Source organism: Anabrus simplex, chromosome 5 (assembly GCF_040414725.1).
Source record: "Anabrus simplex isolate iqAnaSimp1 chromosome 5, ASM4041472v1, whole genome shotgun sequence".
NCBI classification, from domain to species: Eukaryota; Metazoa; Arthropoda; class Insecta; order Orthoptera; family Tettigoniidae; genus Anabrus; species Anabrus simplex.
The window spans coordinates 113,742,104-113,758,872 of NC_090269.1; the positions used below are offsets into that span (position 1 = coordinate 113,742,104).

General features: G+C 39.3%; 1 protein-coding gene across 1 annotated transcript in view; it reads right to left on the reverse strand.

Moving 5' to 3' along the window:
- The window catches only part of TER94 (Transitional endoplasmic reticulum ATPase TER94), a 117,893-nt gene that overhangs the window by 24,056 nt on the left and 77,068 nt on the right, over positions 1–16,769 (reverse strand). Inside the window, exons 10-13 of the mRNA XM_068227580.1 lie at positions 9,539–9,751; positions 3,313–3,621; positions 1,635–1,796; positions 1,398–1,552 (exon numbers count right to left, since the gene is read on the reverse strand). Of these exons, the coding sequence (XP_068083681.1) occupies positions 1,398–1,552; positions 1,635–1,796; positions 3,313–3,621; positions 9,539–9,751 (839 nt within the window). The remainder of the gene's footprint in view (positions 1–1,397; positions 1,553–1,634; positions 1,797–3,312; positions 3,622–9,538; positions 9,752–16,769) is intronic.

Sequence of the window (16,769 nt, forward strand, 5' to 3'; positions counted from 1 at the left end):
AGACTGGAATATTTGAACTCTGGCTATACAGAAGAATTTTGAGAACATCATGGATTCAAAGTTACAAACGCTGAGGTTCTACGCTGAGCTAACGAGAGACCAGAGCTGATCAACACCATCAAGTGTCGTAAACTACAATATTTTGGACACATCATGAGGAATCAGAAAAGATAGGAGCTAAAATAGAAAGAAAAAAGATCTGGGTGAAGCAGAATTTCCTGGCTTGACAACCTTAAAACCGGGTTCAACAAAACATCTGCAGAACTGTTCCAAATTGCAATAGACAAAGTCAGAATAGCCTAGTTGATCGCCAACGTTCGAGCCAGACAGGCACGCTATGAACAACCAGCAGAGAAATCAGTGATGCACTCTGCCATACCTTGATGTGTACCGCATTCTTAATTTCAGTGCCGAGTATTAAAATTAAGCGATAGTTTATTTCTAACGTTTAACTGTTATCGACCACGTTATTTACAACATATTTATTACGAAAACATGTTTTCTTTCATTCAGCCTTTATTTTTAATGAGTTAACTGCTATCGGACACATTTATGCATTCATTATGAAACATGTTCTCTTTCATTTCCATTTTTCTTTACGGAACAGCAGTCAACAGGTATTACTAATTGACTCTGACATCGCCTTCGAATGTTGACGCTGCATGCATAAATATTGGTTAAAAAAAAAAAAAACAACCCAAAACGCAGATGCTTAATTGCTCGTAATAATGGATGCGTCAGTGATTGGGCTCTTGCTGTAAGAGAAGGATAATACACAGTTTAAAATAAGAATTTTGAGGGGACAGACAAAAACTGTCATAACGTGGTACTCGTTATAGCGGACTTCTACTGTATTTTCTACTCCACTGATGTTTCCTACCACTACCTCTAAAAATTACCCTGCATTCATTCCACACATGTAATAGCTTGGCAACTAATATATTTGTTCCAAAATGCTTGAAATGAATAAAAATATGTCCATTCCTGTTGGGATTCACTTCTCATATGACTACTGAGGGACACACGAACATCACAACTCGGAATATTTCATAACCTGTTTTAAAATATATTCGGACTGTGAAAGAGACAAATGCCTGTAAAATGGAAAAGAAAGGGATGAAACCCCAAATGAAAAACTTGAAAATGAGTCCTATATAAAAATGTATTGACCACTCTTCTCTCAAGCAATGAAACTCATGACAGACTTTTCTCAATGAACCATAATTAGAGTGACTGTAAATTTGTTAGAAATAACATTCATCAACTGTGCTCAGCAAAGAAGCCAAAAAGATTGAGCTGACACACTGATTCTAAAAATACACTACATCTCAACAAGCAAATAACACCTCTAAAGAAAATATTCAATGTACATGATGATTCAACTTAATTGTCAGTACCTGAAATTTGTGCCAAATCCACGAGACTGTTGTAACGTCTGAGCAAACATTTCATATTTCCGTATATCGTTATCAGACACCGATCGACGTGCAAATCGCATTGCTTCTTCAAAATGTGCACGAGTTATTTCAGGAACAGGATCTTCTTCATCCATCTGCAAAAGATAATATCTGCCATAAAGGACACTTACAATAAAGAATACAATCTAGATACCATCAAGCATCAAGTTTCCTTACATCCATAGCCAAGTTCTGATTGTTAGCTCTTTCACGTTCACGTCTTATTTCAGCTTCAATGCTTTGGCGAATGGCTAGTTTACACGCTCGTTGACAGATTTCTGTGAGATCAGCGCCAGAGTATCCATGGGTCACTTTAGCAATGTAAGTAAGATCCACATCCTAAAATGATAGAATGAAAAAAGAATTATGCACACACATGCTGAAGAAAATTTACACATGAATGAAAAAATAAAGGATTAAAATAGGTCATTTTGACTTCAGACCTGAAAACTGGTCATGAAAACAAAATCTGAGCTGGAAAGTGAAAGACAAAGCCAAAATTATATTTGGCGATACAACATGGTTTAATTAAAAAAACTTGTGTTATTCAGGAAACATGACAATGCAAGTTTTAATTTGGCTAGACTACACACAAACTGAATCTTCATTAATCTAACTAGAAATCGTACCATACCACAAGGCCGGCATTTAGAAAAGGACAAAGATATAGGCAATAAAAAAACACCCCCCCCCCCCCTTCTGCGCGCTTGAGGGAAAGATACATACATTACACAAAAGACTTGTATTCTTCCTAATCTATATTCCTATCTTTCCACAGAAGTCTGGGTTTGCATTTAATGAACCATCAAGCATTCATGTATCTAATCGGATATGCTTTACACCGGCGCACAGCGCTTTTACAAGGGGCAAGCAAGTGTTAATTTGCAGAATGCAGCTCTAGGTTAGTAGCGGGAAGGTAACCCATACAACAGTAAGGGCCTGTACGACTGTCGAACATCGACATACATGCCAACTTTTATAAGGAGAAATCCATAAATTCTTAAAGCGGAAAAATTTCAACAACATGATAATGGACGGCAAGGGGGGAGATTACAAACAATACTAATACAAGTCGAATACATGTTATGATTACCCAACAGCGGATACACGTACAAATTCAACTAGCAGGGATGAACGTGCACATAAAACAGAGGCCAGGGTCAGGGAACACAAATCATGTGAAGGTATACAGCGCCATTCCCTTTTCACGTGCAGCAAACGAGCCCACAGAAAAAACACTGGGCACACCGGAGTGAAGTTATGAAAATTACACGCATGTAATTCTCACTTGTGCCAGAGGATAAAGTAATTTTTATGAGAATTTTACGAACAACCGCCAATGTCCTCTATGCTGCTATTTTGGTCACACACTGAGTGAGATAGTTTAAGCACATGGTGAAGGTACACCATACAGTTGGCAGCTAGGTTTCGAGATCCACTGAACCAATGTAAATTGATATGAATGGCAGATTTGAACTGGTTGGATGTCTATGTTTCCATTCAAAACCTCCAGATAAAGCCAAAATCAGCCAAAACTTGAATTTAGAGGTTGATGTTCAGAGTATAGTTAAGCTATGCCGAAGATCGAGTGGCAGTTGAAGCTCTTATCTGGAACTCAGCTGTCAGAATAAAGATGGTTGCACATTGTATGATTTGGTCATCTGCATCTGCATGATGCTATATGGAAAATACATAGCATGAACACATCATCAACCTGTCCTCCACATTCCTTTACATTGATCTTTCCCCCCATAATACTACTTTTAATATTAAAAAAATAAATCCAAATATTGTACATATCTACAACACAGAAACCTTACACTTGATAAGTGACAAAAATATCTTTGACACTAACCTTAGCAACTGGAGATTTGCGAAGATTTGCTTTGAATATAGCCTCTCGAGATTTTTCGTCTGGCAAAGGAATGTAAATCAACTGGTCAAGACGCCCAGGTCTGAGAATGGCTGGATCAATAATGTCTGGTCGGTTTGTGGCACCGATGATGAACACATTCTTCTTTGCTCCCATACCATCCATTTCTGTTAGGATTTGGTTGATAACTCTATCAGCAGCACCACCACCATCCCCAACCTTTCCTCCTCTGGACTTCGCAATAGAATCCAATTCATCAAAGAACAGCACACAAGGAGCTGCTGCACGTGCCTAAAAAAATTACAAAACATAAAAGTCATTCAAATTTACACTTCCATTCTAAAGCATATTGAAGCATATATTCAAATTCTATAGTGAAGACATCATTTGCTTTAAGTAAACATTCGTTACCCTGAAGAGACAATTAAGGAATGGTTTTTAAAAGTCCTTATCACTGATATTGAACAATGTTTTACATGGGCTCCTTTAGTAATAAATAACTTATAACACATACATGAGGTACACAATGTTATAAACTTTGCCCAACTAATTACTTTTAGTGTTATTTTTTTTTTTAGACGCCAAGGTCCCAGTATGTTCTCCCGCAGGAGTGCTTTCACGTGCCCGTAAATCTACCGACATAAGATTGGCGCATTTGAACTCCTTAAAAAAATCACCTGACTGAGCCAGAATCGAACCCCCCAATATGGAGTCGGAAGGCAGCGCTCTTACCATCTGAACTACTCAGCCCAGCTCTTTAGATGCATATACAGGGTCTTTTTTTTTTAGCTTCAGTTGCAGCACAACACGAGAGTACGGCACAGCTGGCGCAATGACAATATCGCTAGCCGGTATAACATGTGCCTTTTCTCCCCACTAGATCGCGGCAATTCATATTTATAGGAAGCTATTTCTAGTGAAACTATTACTGTAGTCTAAAACCTACTTAGAATTACATTTGATGTTCAAAATATTGTCCCTCAGTAATCAAACACGCATGACACCTTGTCAACAGGTTTGGAGACACTTTGCGAATCTCAGTCCGTGTGATGTTCGAAATAACTTGTAGTTCTTCTCTTGTAAGAGTTGTTGACATAATTATGCTTTTCCCTTAACCCTTTCACTCCAGTCGACTGCTCTAGCAGTGAGGAGGGATCTGTGCCGCACACCCGGTGGACTGCTGTAGCAGTCGTGCTGGAGCTGTGCCTCATAGCTGGTGGACTGCTGTAGAAGTCGCGTGTCTTTCGGCTGTTTTCCGTTTCGCTAAGATAGACTGCTGGGGAAGTTCGGCCTTGGAGGTTTCTCGTGGACGACTTGGGAATCTATAGTTATGGCTATGAAATGAAATGACGTATGGCTTTTAGTCCTGGGAGTGTCAGGCGCGGGTCTTTTTATTTGACGCCTGTACGCGACTTCCGCGTCGTAATGAGGATGAAATGATGATGAAGACAACACATACACCCAGCCCCTGTATCAGAGAATTTAACCAATAATGGTTATGGCTATGATCACCAGATGAAAGGAGTAACCAGTACAAAGACTAAAGCAATTTGTCCGGTATGCTACTCACTTAGCGCCTGGTTGCTCCCCTGTACTGACATGCTTGTGCTTCTCGATTTAACTTTCAATCACTTTTAAACTGTGAAAGCCCTGATGACGGGGGAAAGATATACTGCGGAGGAGGCTCTTGCCCTCATATTGGGTAGTGACTTTGAAAAAGACGACGATAGTGATTTATCATCCGATTCTGGTGACTGAACGACTTCAATCACACCTTCTACTTCAGGCCATTACCTACTTCAGTTATCACTTCATCGTCTAAAAGGTCGGCCTGATTCGACTGAAGATGAAGATCAGGTGCCTGAATCAGAGCAGAAAACTAAATTGGAAAAAGAATAACCTGAATACGAAGAAACATAAAAACTGAAAAGTTTAGTGGACAATGCTAGCATGTTAAGATTCTTTCAGCTGTTGTTTAACGCGAGTATCATAACTGTTCTCCGTTTTTCGAGGGACCATGAAAATAAAACATACAACACGGGAAAAGGGAACATCTGGGAATGAATGAAAACCATCAACAATTTGGCTAAACATCACAAAAATGAAATATGTATAATTATAATCTTACAAAAACTCCTAAACCAAACCAAACTATAGCCCCAGTGGGACTTTGCCTGCCAAGCGACTGCTGCTCAGCCCGAAGGCCTGCAGATTACGAGATGCACATGGTCAGTGCGACGAATCCTCTCGGCCGATATTCCTGGCTCTGTAGATCGGGGTCGCCATCTCACCATTAGATAGCTCCACAATTAAAGGTAATCACGTAGGCTGAGTGGACCTGGAACCAGACTTGTATCCAGGTAAATTTGCCTGACCTGGTCGCACTCGAACCCGGGCCCTCTGGATGAGAGGCGGGCATGTTAGACCGCGAAACCGCATTACTTACCGGTACGGAAGTTCAAAATCTCGAGTCTTTATATTCAGTTTTACAGGGGAATCTTCGTCAGTTTCTCGTGAAAACTTCTTTCAGTTCAGCAACTTTAATTTGGCTAGCCAAACTCTTCGAAAAATCTAATAACGCCAAGCCAAACGACAATCGACCACAAGTAGTTTTTAATTCTCTCATCTAATAAAATAAAGCACATTAGATACAAAAGCACCCAAAATGATGGCAAAATCCGTTCATTTCTTAATCTTTCATTGTAATTTGGTCCCCGGTATACTGTTCGCAGTCAGTTTCTGAAAATCTCGTAACACGCAAATTAGGCCTACATCGACATTTAAAGGTTATGTTGCACTCGAAAACATGGTTTCAAATGTAAGTATCAATTCTTAAAAGTTCTCAAATGCATTATATTCAATTCTGCGCATCACAAATTATTGGAAAGATAAAAGAAATATAAAAACTTCAGAAATTACGGTTATTCGTGACCTTGAGGTCATCTGTAAAGCGCGCTCGTTGCACATGTCAGTACGACGGTTTTTGGTATTTTAATACGAAAACGTAAAATTTCCAGCCTTACAGTAATAGGCAATCCCAAAACCTCCCATGGCTTTTTTTTAAAAATGTAAGATGCAACATCTGTTTTGGTCTCGCTAACATAATCATGTACGATAATATCAAAAATAGGTACTGAATTTGTTTTAAGAAGGAGCAGTTTCGATTCCAGCCTGAAAGCCCAGTTCCTTTGCAGTGCCCTGAGCAAAGTGCCAAAAACCTCTTCGGCAGTACGAATGAAAAAAATGAAAAAATATAAACGTCTAACCCTGGACATAATATGGACGTATTATAAGTGCGAACATTCGACGAAACTCGTTCCATCTTCAAGCAGAGCTGTCAAAATGCGGCGTGTCTCCTTGCTATTATTGTTGTGGCCACTTTCTGCTTTATGATTTTCCGAGATTCTCTAATGCGATGCGATGCTAAGGTGGTCTCTTATGCAAGTTCACCGCCGATCGCTTTTCCAGTACGGTACCGGTACAGTACTTGCTTTAATTATTGCAGTGACGGGGCGTTAACGCCAAGATCCATAAATATGCCATAGCCGTCCTTTCGTGAGATACAGTTTATTAAAAAACGATTGATCGACGATTTAGCGTTGATGGAACTGGAATTTCTGGACGGTTGATCCGGGAAATAGTTTCTTCGAGGAACAGATGATGCGGGACTTTTACAACGTGATTTAATTACGATGCTCGCGGGACCACGTAATTTGGACGCATATTCCGGGAAAATGTATTTTCCGGGAACGGATAATCGAGGTTCTACTGTATACTTTTCTCAGAAGGTGGCTGCAGGTGCAGTTCCGCATTGAAAGTAAAATACATTTAACCCCTTCCTGTTCTCTCCTCACGTCGTGAGCCGTATGCAGACAGGAAAGAGGAGAGAGACATATATCCTGTACAATGGGCTCGGTGAGCCACTCTCTGCTTGCCTTCAGAGGGTCACGCCACCGTATACACTACGTCGGTAGGGTAGGGACCTGCATTTTTCACGTTTTCATGTCCGAATATTAAAATAATCTTCTATAATTATAAAAGGAAGTGTTTGTCTGTGTGTCTGTGTGCGATGCCCAGCAAAATCTATAGCAGGCAGAGATCTGAAATTTTGAACATAGGTAGATGCACCTCGAAGCCGGAATTTTCATTTTCGTTGGTGAGTTATGAACGAAAAACCATTGGAAAACGTGCATTGGAATATGACAATCCAACGTGCTGTCACCAAGATTAAATGCACAGAGTCGCTGTTGCTAGGAAGCACACATAAGATAGGTAGAGAACACAATATTCAAGGAGCCATTTTAAGTCCAGGGCGTAGGAAACTGTTTCTGGTCTTATATGGTGTGAGAGCATATGACGCTGTTGATGGTGATTCATCCGTCAGACCGGGAGCTTTTCAAGAGGAGTGGGCTATGTGCCGGCGCCGGGATTCATCCTCTTCATTCTTACTATCATATACAATGTCATTCATTTCATCGCATTAACTTATCTGATTAGGTTGACGTCACGAAAGTCATCCGGTCGTAAAAATTCGCTACAAAGATTAATCTCACTTCATACCCAAACCCCGTAGAGAAAGGGGACAAGGGTTGGACACTTACACATTTAGAGGAAACATATATGACAAGACAGACGATAGTAATAAACAAGGAATAATACATATATCAGTCAGGGTGCCATTGTAAGTCCGTGGAATAGGAAGCCATTTTCCTTCCATCCATGATGGTGTTCACGTGTGTGATGCCCAGCCAAATCCACGGCAAACAAAGATCTAAAATGTTTGTCATAGGTGGGCACAGGTTTTCACCTAAGACGCATGGCTGTGTCTGAGAGCAATTCTTGCACCAAGATATGAAGCTGTCAACATCATCAACAAGCAACACTCACAATAATTATCCGGTTTCATATAAATTGAAAAGTCTCTCGACATGACATGTCCTACAGATGAGGCTGTCAACTACACGACAGATTTTGAACAATTTGGAGTCACCTGGAGTACCCTCGAACATCTTGGGGTGGACGATTGTGGCACCGATTATCCTTCTCAGGAATATGAATCCTTCCCTCTGCAATGAACATGGCTCTGAAACTGATGACTCATATTACTGAAGCCACCATCATGACTGAGCATGCCACAGGAGAAGTAGTATTCCTCGGACTGTAAGTCCATCGAGTAGGAAGCCATTTTCTGTCCGCGACACGAGGAACCATCAGCCCGTAATTTTCGGAAGTGTGTGTGTGTATGCAAAGCCCAGTCAAATCTACGACACACAGTGATCTGAAATTTTGACACAGGACAATCGCTTAAAGTTGTAAGACTCCATCTTCGAAAACAGTGCGTTTGCCATTGTCAACTGTACGGGGATTGTTCAAGAGTTCGAAAGTCAAACACAATACAGTATACATCTTACCTCCAAATGGAAGGACATTATTATATTTTATTCCAAAGCTCCAAGGAAACAATATGTTTTGTATTATATAACATGGTCTTTTACATGGTTTTAATATTATTTGTACCATCCATCAACCCGGTATCTTAATCGCTGAAAGTAACAATATAATAAAAATAAAATAATGTATTTCATGCAATTTACATCAAAAAGATGTGAGTTAATAAATATAATGCTTTAATTTGCTTTGAAATAAAGAATTTAGAAACATGTAACGGTTGAATTACTAAATGCGGGCAAAGCTGCGGGCACATGCTAGTGTACCATAAAGCCACTAATAATCCAATCTTTCCACACCCTAATATAAAAACGACAAAAAATAGGCTGTTTATTTACAAGAAATTAATCCTACATAATGATGTACTCCAAAATTGAATAACATATAAATTTATTTTAAGAAATTAATCAATTATCACATACTGCTGGGTAGGCAACCCACCAATCAGAACTAAAAATAATTTTGCAATTATCAATAATTAGCTATATTGGCATTTGTTACAGCAACATTTTAATATATATGAGTTTGTGATAATTTGTACCCAATATGCATATGTTTGTAAACATACAGTAAGGAGACAAACGTTCAATTAGTAATGGTATAAACTGGAAAGTAGTTCAGAAGAGGAGTGAAACCTGCCCAGTATTTTCATTCAATCTTTTCGGGAGTTATCTTCATTTTGGGTAAGGACCGTATAATTATTATGAATGAACTATTCATGCAAATGCAGTATTCATACAAACTTTGCAATTCAACTCACCTTGTCAAAGACATCCCTGACATTGGCTTCTGACTCTCCAAACCACATAGTAAGCAATTCAGGTCCCTTCACAGAGATGAAATTTGCTTGGCACTCATTAGCAATGGCCTTAGCTAGCAGTGTCTTACCACAGCCTGGAGGTCCATAGAATAGGACACCACGGGAAGGCTGCATGCCAAACTTGAGAAACTTGTCTGGATGTTCAACAGGATACTGTAATTTAAAAGAAATTAACATTTATTTACAATAATTCAGTAAATTAATATAGCTGGATCAAAACCAGGAAAATTTATCTTAGTAGAATGGTGATGGTTGTGACAAAGTTATTATCGGCTCTAATTTAGAGGAATTCTTCTGAAATCTGGACGCACATAATCATAACAATAAAAGTTAACAGTGAAATTACACAGGTTGAGGAAAAGGAGAGTGATGACTTACTAGGTAAGAATGATTACACGATTTTCAACATCTTTACTAAACCAAGCACGGCATTCAGCTTTCTTAACTTTTAAGAGAAGTTTCCCCTCAAGAACAGCCCAATTCAATAGAAACCACAGCCTTCAGCAAAAGTGTAGAACATATTTTATTTAAAACTTGTTTTTAGAGAACGGTACAAAAACACCCTAAGATTTTAACAAATACTAACCTATATTTCAAGTGCTACAATATACAACAGAAAGATCCTTCTATGAAGAACTGCATTCAACTGTAGTACATTAAGGACAGATCTTAACACCAAAATGTACTTTCATAGGTGTAAAATGTGTGTTATGGAAGTTGTATATTTTTATAATGACGTCGTTTGACTAGACTCTATAGATTTAATTCAAAATGCATGTGTAATAATGTGACTAGGGCCTATATTTAATGTGATAAGTTTTGATTAGTGCACAAAGATAGGATCAGGTACCAAGAATTTCCAGTGTCTTTCAAAATCTAAATACTTGCATATTAGACCCCCTTTCACCCCACTTTTACAGCAAAAAAACGTAAAGGGGGGTCCAATATGCAATAACCTCAAATTTTGTGCAGTGAACACAGGACTTCTACGCCATAAAGAGTTATAAATTATACACATAAATATTCTACACAGTTCTTTAACAAACCTGGGAATGTATTTGAGTTATACTGGCTATTTTTGTTGGAAGGCAGTATTTCTAAATGTTAAAAGTCAATAAATGGTGAACAAGACTTCTAGGCCTACATATAAAATAATCGGTTTTAGTTACTCATATCACATCATGCATTTCATCGCGTTAATTCCTCTGATGAGGTCAACGTCAGAAAGGGCGTACGGTCTTAAAAACTTGCTATGAAGATTTGTTGCAGTTTATACGCGACCTCGTAAAGAAAAGGGAAAAGGGTATCGTATCATCACATTATGCAATATTGATAAAAAATAACTCAATGGGCAGTCTTTTGTCAGTCAGTTGAGCAGTAAGCCTACTGCACAGTAAACCTGATCACTGCTTTCATTTTAATTGTCTTACTCCGCTAACTTCCCTGCTACCGGCATGTCGTCATTCCAAGTGACGGCATCTTCACTGCCATCTTGTCAGCCATGCACTGCAACTGCAATCGAGACAGAGCATTCGAGGTACTGCCTTTTTGAACCTTTTAAAAAGTAGTCTTGTTTCTGACTATAGAGTCCAAACTGTGCGAAGCTATTCCCAAATGGTTTCTGGAGATGGTCTCTGATATTCCCAGCTGGTGTATGTGTAGCAGAAACCACTCCTCCTGAATAGAGCCGTGTTGTTGAAAGCGTGCCAAACCACCAGCTGATAACTAGGGTATGTTATGAGTTGTGTTTCCAAATGTAATACTGTATATAGCGACTTGAAGCACTCTTTTGATAATTGCAGCTGTTGAAAGGCAGACCCTTATTTTTAAGTATATTTCATGCTTTATCATATCAGCATTTACCGAAACAGCTATAAATGATATAAGAGAGACTGCATTGTTTAGGTTAGGTATGGTATCGCCGGGATAGTGCCAAAAGTTCCACAATGGAAATAAAAAAAAATAACAGGACTGCATTTATGGATATCTACAGGTGTAGCGGTTATGCGTTTTATTATCATAATGTTTAATTTCGAATGTTTGTTGTCTCTCACTTTTTATTAATGCATACCCTAGTATGATTTGCATGGCGCTCCGAAAATCGTTGAAAGTGGGGACATAAAAAAACCAATATTATTATTGTTAGGTACCTTGGCAAGTAAAACAATTGCGATTGGATTGTTTTTATAAAGTTTCAAACCCACTTCTCTCCCAAAAAACCTTATATTGGCCTGAGTTACGAGATATTACACGATCACTTCGTTAATAATCTCGCCTGCCTATATTAATAGGTCTAGCAACAACCGTGAATATTTCTCAACTAAAGTAAACTAGTTTCCTCATACCGAACTGTTGCAGCTCTTTTTAGACAGGCCCCCCAGGGAGTTACATGTATCACTTTTACAACAAATCAACCTTCCTGCCTTTCCCAAATATCTGGCAATACAGTTCGGGGAATCGAACTCAGGTTCTTAAGGCAGCTAATTGTGCTAACCATTATGGTGGCGGACATTCGTAACTACAAAACAAAGACATATACAAGACTGATGCGTGCTTGCAATGCGCAGGTCGGAAACGAAACTATTCACTATCTCTGCAATGTCATCAGAGCTGCAGTACGCCTACGCTACAGTGGCGGGCATTTCTTAACTACAAAACACAGATGTACCGCATGACTTGAACGCGTTTTCATTGCGCGGGTCGTACGGACAAAACTATTTGCAAATTTGTAAGATGTCATCAGAGCTGCATAACCCTTCTAGCTGCTTCAAAGCGGAATCGTTTTTCTCTGACAAATTAAGTTTTATTTGTTTCATTTTCTATGTCTCGAAAACCTAAGGGGGCTTATTACATGAGTAAATACAGTATATCCTTGTTCTCTTTTTTTTTTGTGTTTTCAATTTTGATGGCTGAAGATGTCCTGCAATGAGGACGAAACATGTACAATGATTTAAGGTTATTCTGAAAGGAATATATTTAATTTGTATTATAAAGGTGGAATTCTCCTAAACATACCATAACACTTCTTAGGTAAGAACGAGTTACAACACATACAGGAATCATCATAGTCATTTCCCATTATTATCTAGCTTCAGCCAGGTTGGGGCATTTATGGTTCTTCTAGACCTTCACCTCCCTTTCCATCATTCTTCTTCAGTGCAGTGGAACCTCGATTCTCCGTTTTTGGGGGGAGCATGGGAAGAAAACGGGATAAGGGAAAACAGAAAATTTGGGAACGATTTAAAACCATCAACAATTTGGCAAAATATCACAATTACATGCGAATAATTATAATCTAACCGACACCCCTAAAACAAATCAAACTACAGCAATAATGGGCCTTGGCCTTACCATGCGACCGCTGCTCAGCCCGAAGGTTTGCAGATTACGTGGTGACGCATGGTCAGTGTTACGAATCCTCTCTGACGTTCTTCCCGGCTCTCTAGACCGGGATCGCCATCTCACCATTAGTTAGCTCTTAAAATTAACGGTAATCTTGTAAGCTGGTGGATCTAGAACCAGCCCTTATATACACGTAAACATTTCCAACGTAGCCGGGAATCGAACCTGGGGCCTACGGGTGAGAGGCAGCCAAGCTAAGTCACGTGGCTGGCTTTGAACATTAATTACGAGTTACAAATCTCAATATTTTACATTAACTTTTACCAGGGAAATTTAGCCAGTTTTCTGTGAAAACTTCTTTTATGTAAGCAATTTTGATCAGCCAAGCAATCGAAATATCTAACAAATAACACCAGGCTGAACAAGAATCGATTGCAGGTAGTTTTATCGTTCTGCATTGCGATTTTATTTGACGGAAATAAATATCACATGAGAACACGTTCACTTCCTTATATAAATTACTTTATTGTCACTGTAAGCCACAACACACAATTATACACAGTAGCAAATGACACTACAACACTTAATAGCGGAGTACCCTGAAGTCGATTCTGACAAGTACAGATATGAACAACACTGACTCGTGCACTATAACATACACTCTCTTGAATTCACCGCCTCACTCACTGACGACTCGACATACCGTATTTCACGGCATAATCGTCGCACTTTTTATACCAAAATTTTCGAAAAAAATTGTAGGGTGCGACCATTATACGATGAATATTTAATACCAGTATTTGTATTACTCAAAAAATGTATTTATAACTAAATTGTATTTGATACAAATTTAAGATGCACGTAATACTCGCGTTTATACATCAAAATAATTAAAATAGTCTAAAACAAAATTCATAATTTTTCGCAACAATTCGGCGAACGTTTTTCCAACCTGAAAATAAAAATGAACGTATTAAGTTAATTTGTCACTAATTTGAGTATTAAAGTTAAAATATTACACTTGCAAAAAATTATCGCTTTGTTGTGAAATGCGGACTTACCGGTATGCAATTTATTCCAAATCTTCGGTGTCGCTATCGCAGGTTTCGCTATCTGATGCGCCGTCCTCGCCTCTGTTAATACCAGTATCAGATTCTTCGTCTCCCTGCCTCACTGCGTCATCTTCGGAACCGTCTAGTGCATTCGAAATCCCAGTCCTTTTGAAGCTCTTGGAGACTAATTCAGGTGGTATAAGATCCCAACTCTTCTTCACCCACGAGCATAACAAGTCCAAGGGTGGACGCCTGATATTTCCGGCGGGCATCAATTGCTGATCGCCGCTCATCATCCACTCGTTGTAAAATCGACGTAAGTGGTCTTTAAAGGGTTTATTAACACATACGTCTAGTGGCTGCAAAGCAGATGTTAGGCCACCAGGAATGACTATCTGTAATGTCTTATTTGTAGTGAGAATTTGCTTCACTTCGTTCACGAGGTGACCTCGGAAACTATCTAAAACAAGCAGAGCTGGTTGTTTTAGTAGTGCACCAGGTCTTCTATTCCACACAGTTTTAACCCTGTCCAGCATGAGTTCTACGTCCATCCAACCCTTTGGTTGCACTCGTACATGAATTCCACGGGGAAACTGTATATTCTTAGGCATCGTTTTCCTCTTGAAAATGATGTAAGGCGGCAACTTTCTCCCGTTAGCTGTAATGGATAGCATTGCCGCGCATCGCAACTTCTCAATACCACTGGTTTTCATTAATACACTCCGTGATCCTTTTAGCGCAATAGTGCTGTTGCGAGGCATATTAAAAAAGACTGGAGTCTGATCGGCATTACCGATTTGAGAAAGCAAGTACGAAGTTTCCTTGCGCAAACGTATGACGAATCGGTGAAAATTTACAATCTTGTCCGTGTAATCAGCAGGCAACTTTTGGCTGTGTTGTTCTCCTTCTCACTGACAGATTGTGTCGTCGCATGAACCCCTTAATCCACCCACGAGTCGCCTTAAACTGAGTTACCGGTATGTTGTGTTTGCGCGCTACCTCCTGTCCCTTAATTTGTAACATTTCATATGATACACTGCAGCCATTGTTACGTATTTCACTGACATACCTAAACACTTCTTCGTCAATTATAGGAAACTTCCCTGTTTTAGGACCTCTAAACGCGCGTCTAGAAGGGTTTGTGCTTTTTAGCTTGTTTTTTACTTTCCGCCAGTCACGCACCAACTTTTCACTCACAGAAAATTTTCTTTCTGCAGCTCTGTTCCCGCGCTGTTCAGCGAAGGCAATTACGCTTAGCTTGAAGCCCGCAGAATAGTTTCTATATTTACCCATAATCGCTTATAAATGCTTCACACGTTAATGTTTTGCGATATAAATGACTTTCCGTAATTGTTCACTATTAAAACAAATTATTTCTGCAAACACCCAAAACACAAATTAAAAACTTAAATTCTCACGCACACATGTCTACAGTAATCACGTAAATCTGAAACAAAATGCATCTGTGATCTGTCCATTCCAGAGCAGCCAATACTGTTAGGCAGCAAGGAAGCATGCAGCAATTTATCAGTTTAGCTCGCTGGTTGCGACACTCTACTGCGCTTGCGCAAAGCTCGCAAATCGGAGCTCTAGCTAGCGCGGTGTAGATCTACTGTATAGTTGACTGTATTCCGAGACGTCAGTAACAAACATTCATTTTTTTCAATTTCTTTTAAACATACGGTAATTAGGTTAATATTTCTTCCCAGTTATTGATGATTTTACATTACAGTACTGACGAGTTTATAAAGTAAAACTTTAATAGCATTGGATAATAATTATCTTGACTGCTTGGATAAAAGTTTTCATCCCATGCCCGGACACTTATGACGTAGTAGTAAGATAAGAGTCTAGCGATGACAACTGAGACATCGTAAATAATTCGGCTGAATAATTCCGTGGAAATCTGCGTTATCGTCTTGGATTTCACTTCGTGCGCAATAACACAGGAGCCGGCCCCATGGTGTAGGGGTAGCGTGCTTGCCTCTTACACGGAGGCCTCGGGTTCAATTCACGGCCGGGTCAGGGAATTTTACCTGTATCTGAGGGCTGGTTCGAGGTCCATTCAACCTACCTAGCCGGTATTTCCCGGCGACGTTGCCGATAAGCGATAACTTGCAGCCTTGCGTATTTCAAATGGGAACTCATAATATGTAGGGGGTGAATAAATAGTACACTGTCTCGCGACCACGTTGTCAAACTGCCGATAGTCTACCGGTAAGCCATGCGTCGTACATATACCGGTATTATTTATTTATACGTTGTGCAACATGTCGCAAACATGACTGTGTTGCCAAATTGCCCATAAACCATACACGCATTTAAATTGCGCATTCATGTGCAACTTACGTTGCAGTTCCATTTACCTTTTAACCAGATTAGTGAACAAAATTTGGACGTGCGACGATTATGTAATTAAAGGTTTAAAGTCCGATTTTTGTATTGAAAATAAAGGATGCGACGATTACGCGGTGGCGACGATTATGCCGTGAAATACGGTATATACGGTTCGATCAACCATATAGAATTATTGATTTCTGGAAGGGTTCTTACAACAATCTAATGGAACACACTCGAAACATCGATTGACCAGCTAGTCGAATGGAGTACTTCAGTAAAGGATCCTACTCGAAGTTTCGTTTACTGTTTACCAATACACACAGAGATTTCTCCAACATTCCTAATGTCTCTCCATGTATCTGGATAATAAACCTTACAGCAAGTTTCTAGAACCCTTCATATACAATAAATCTAATTATTATTATTATTATTATTAT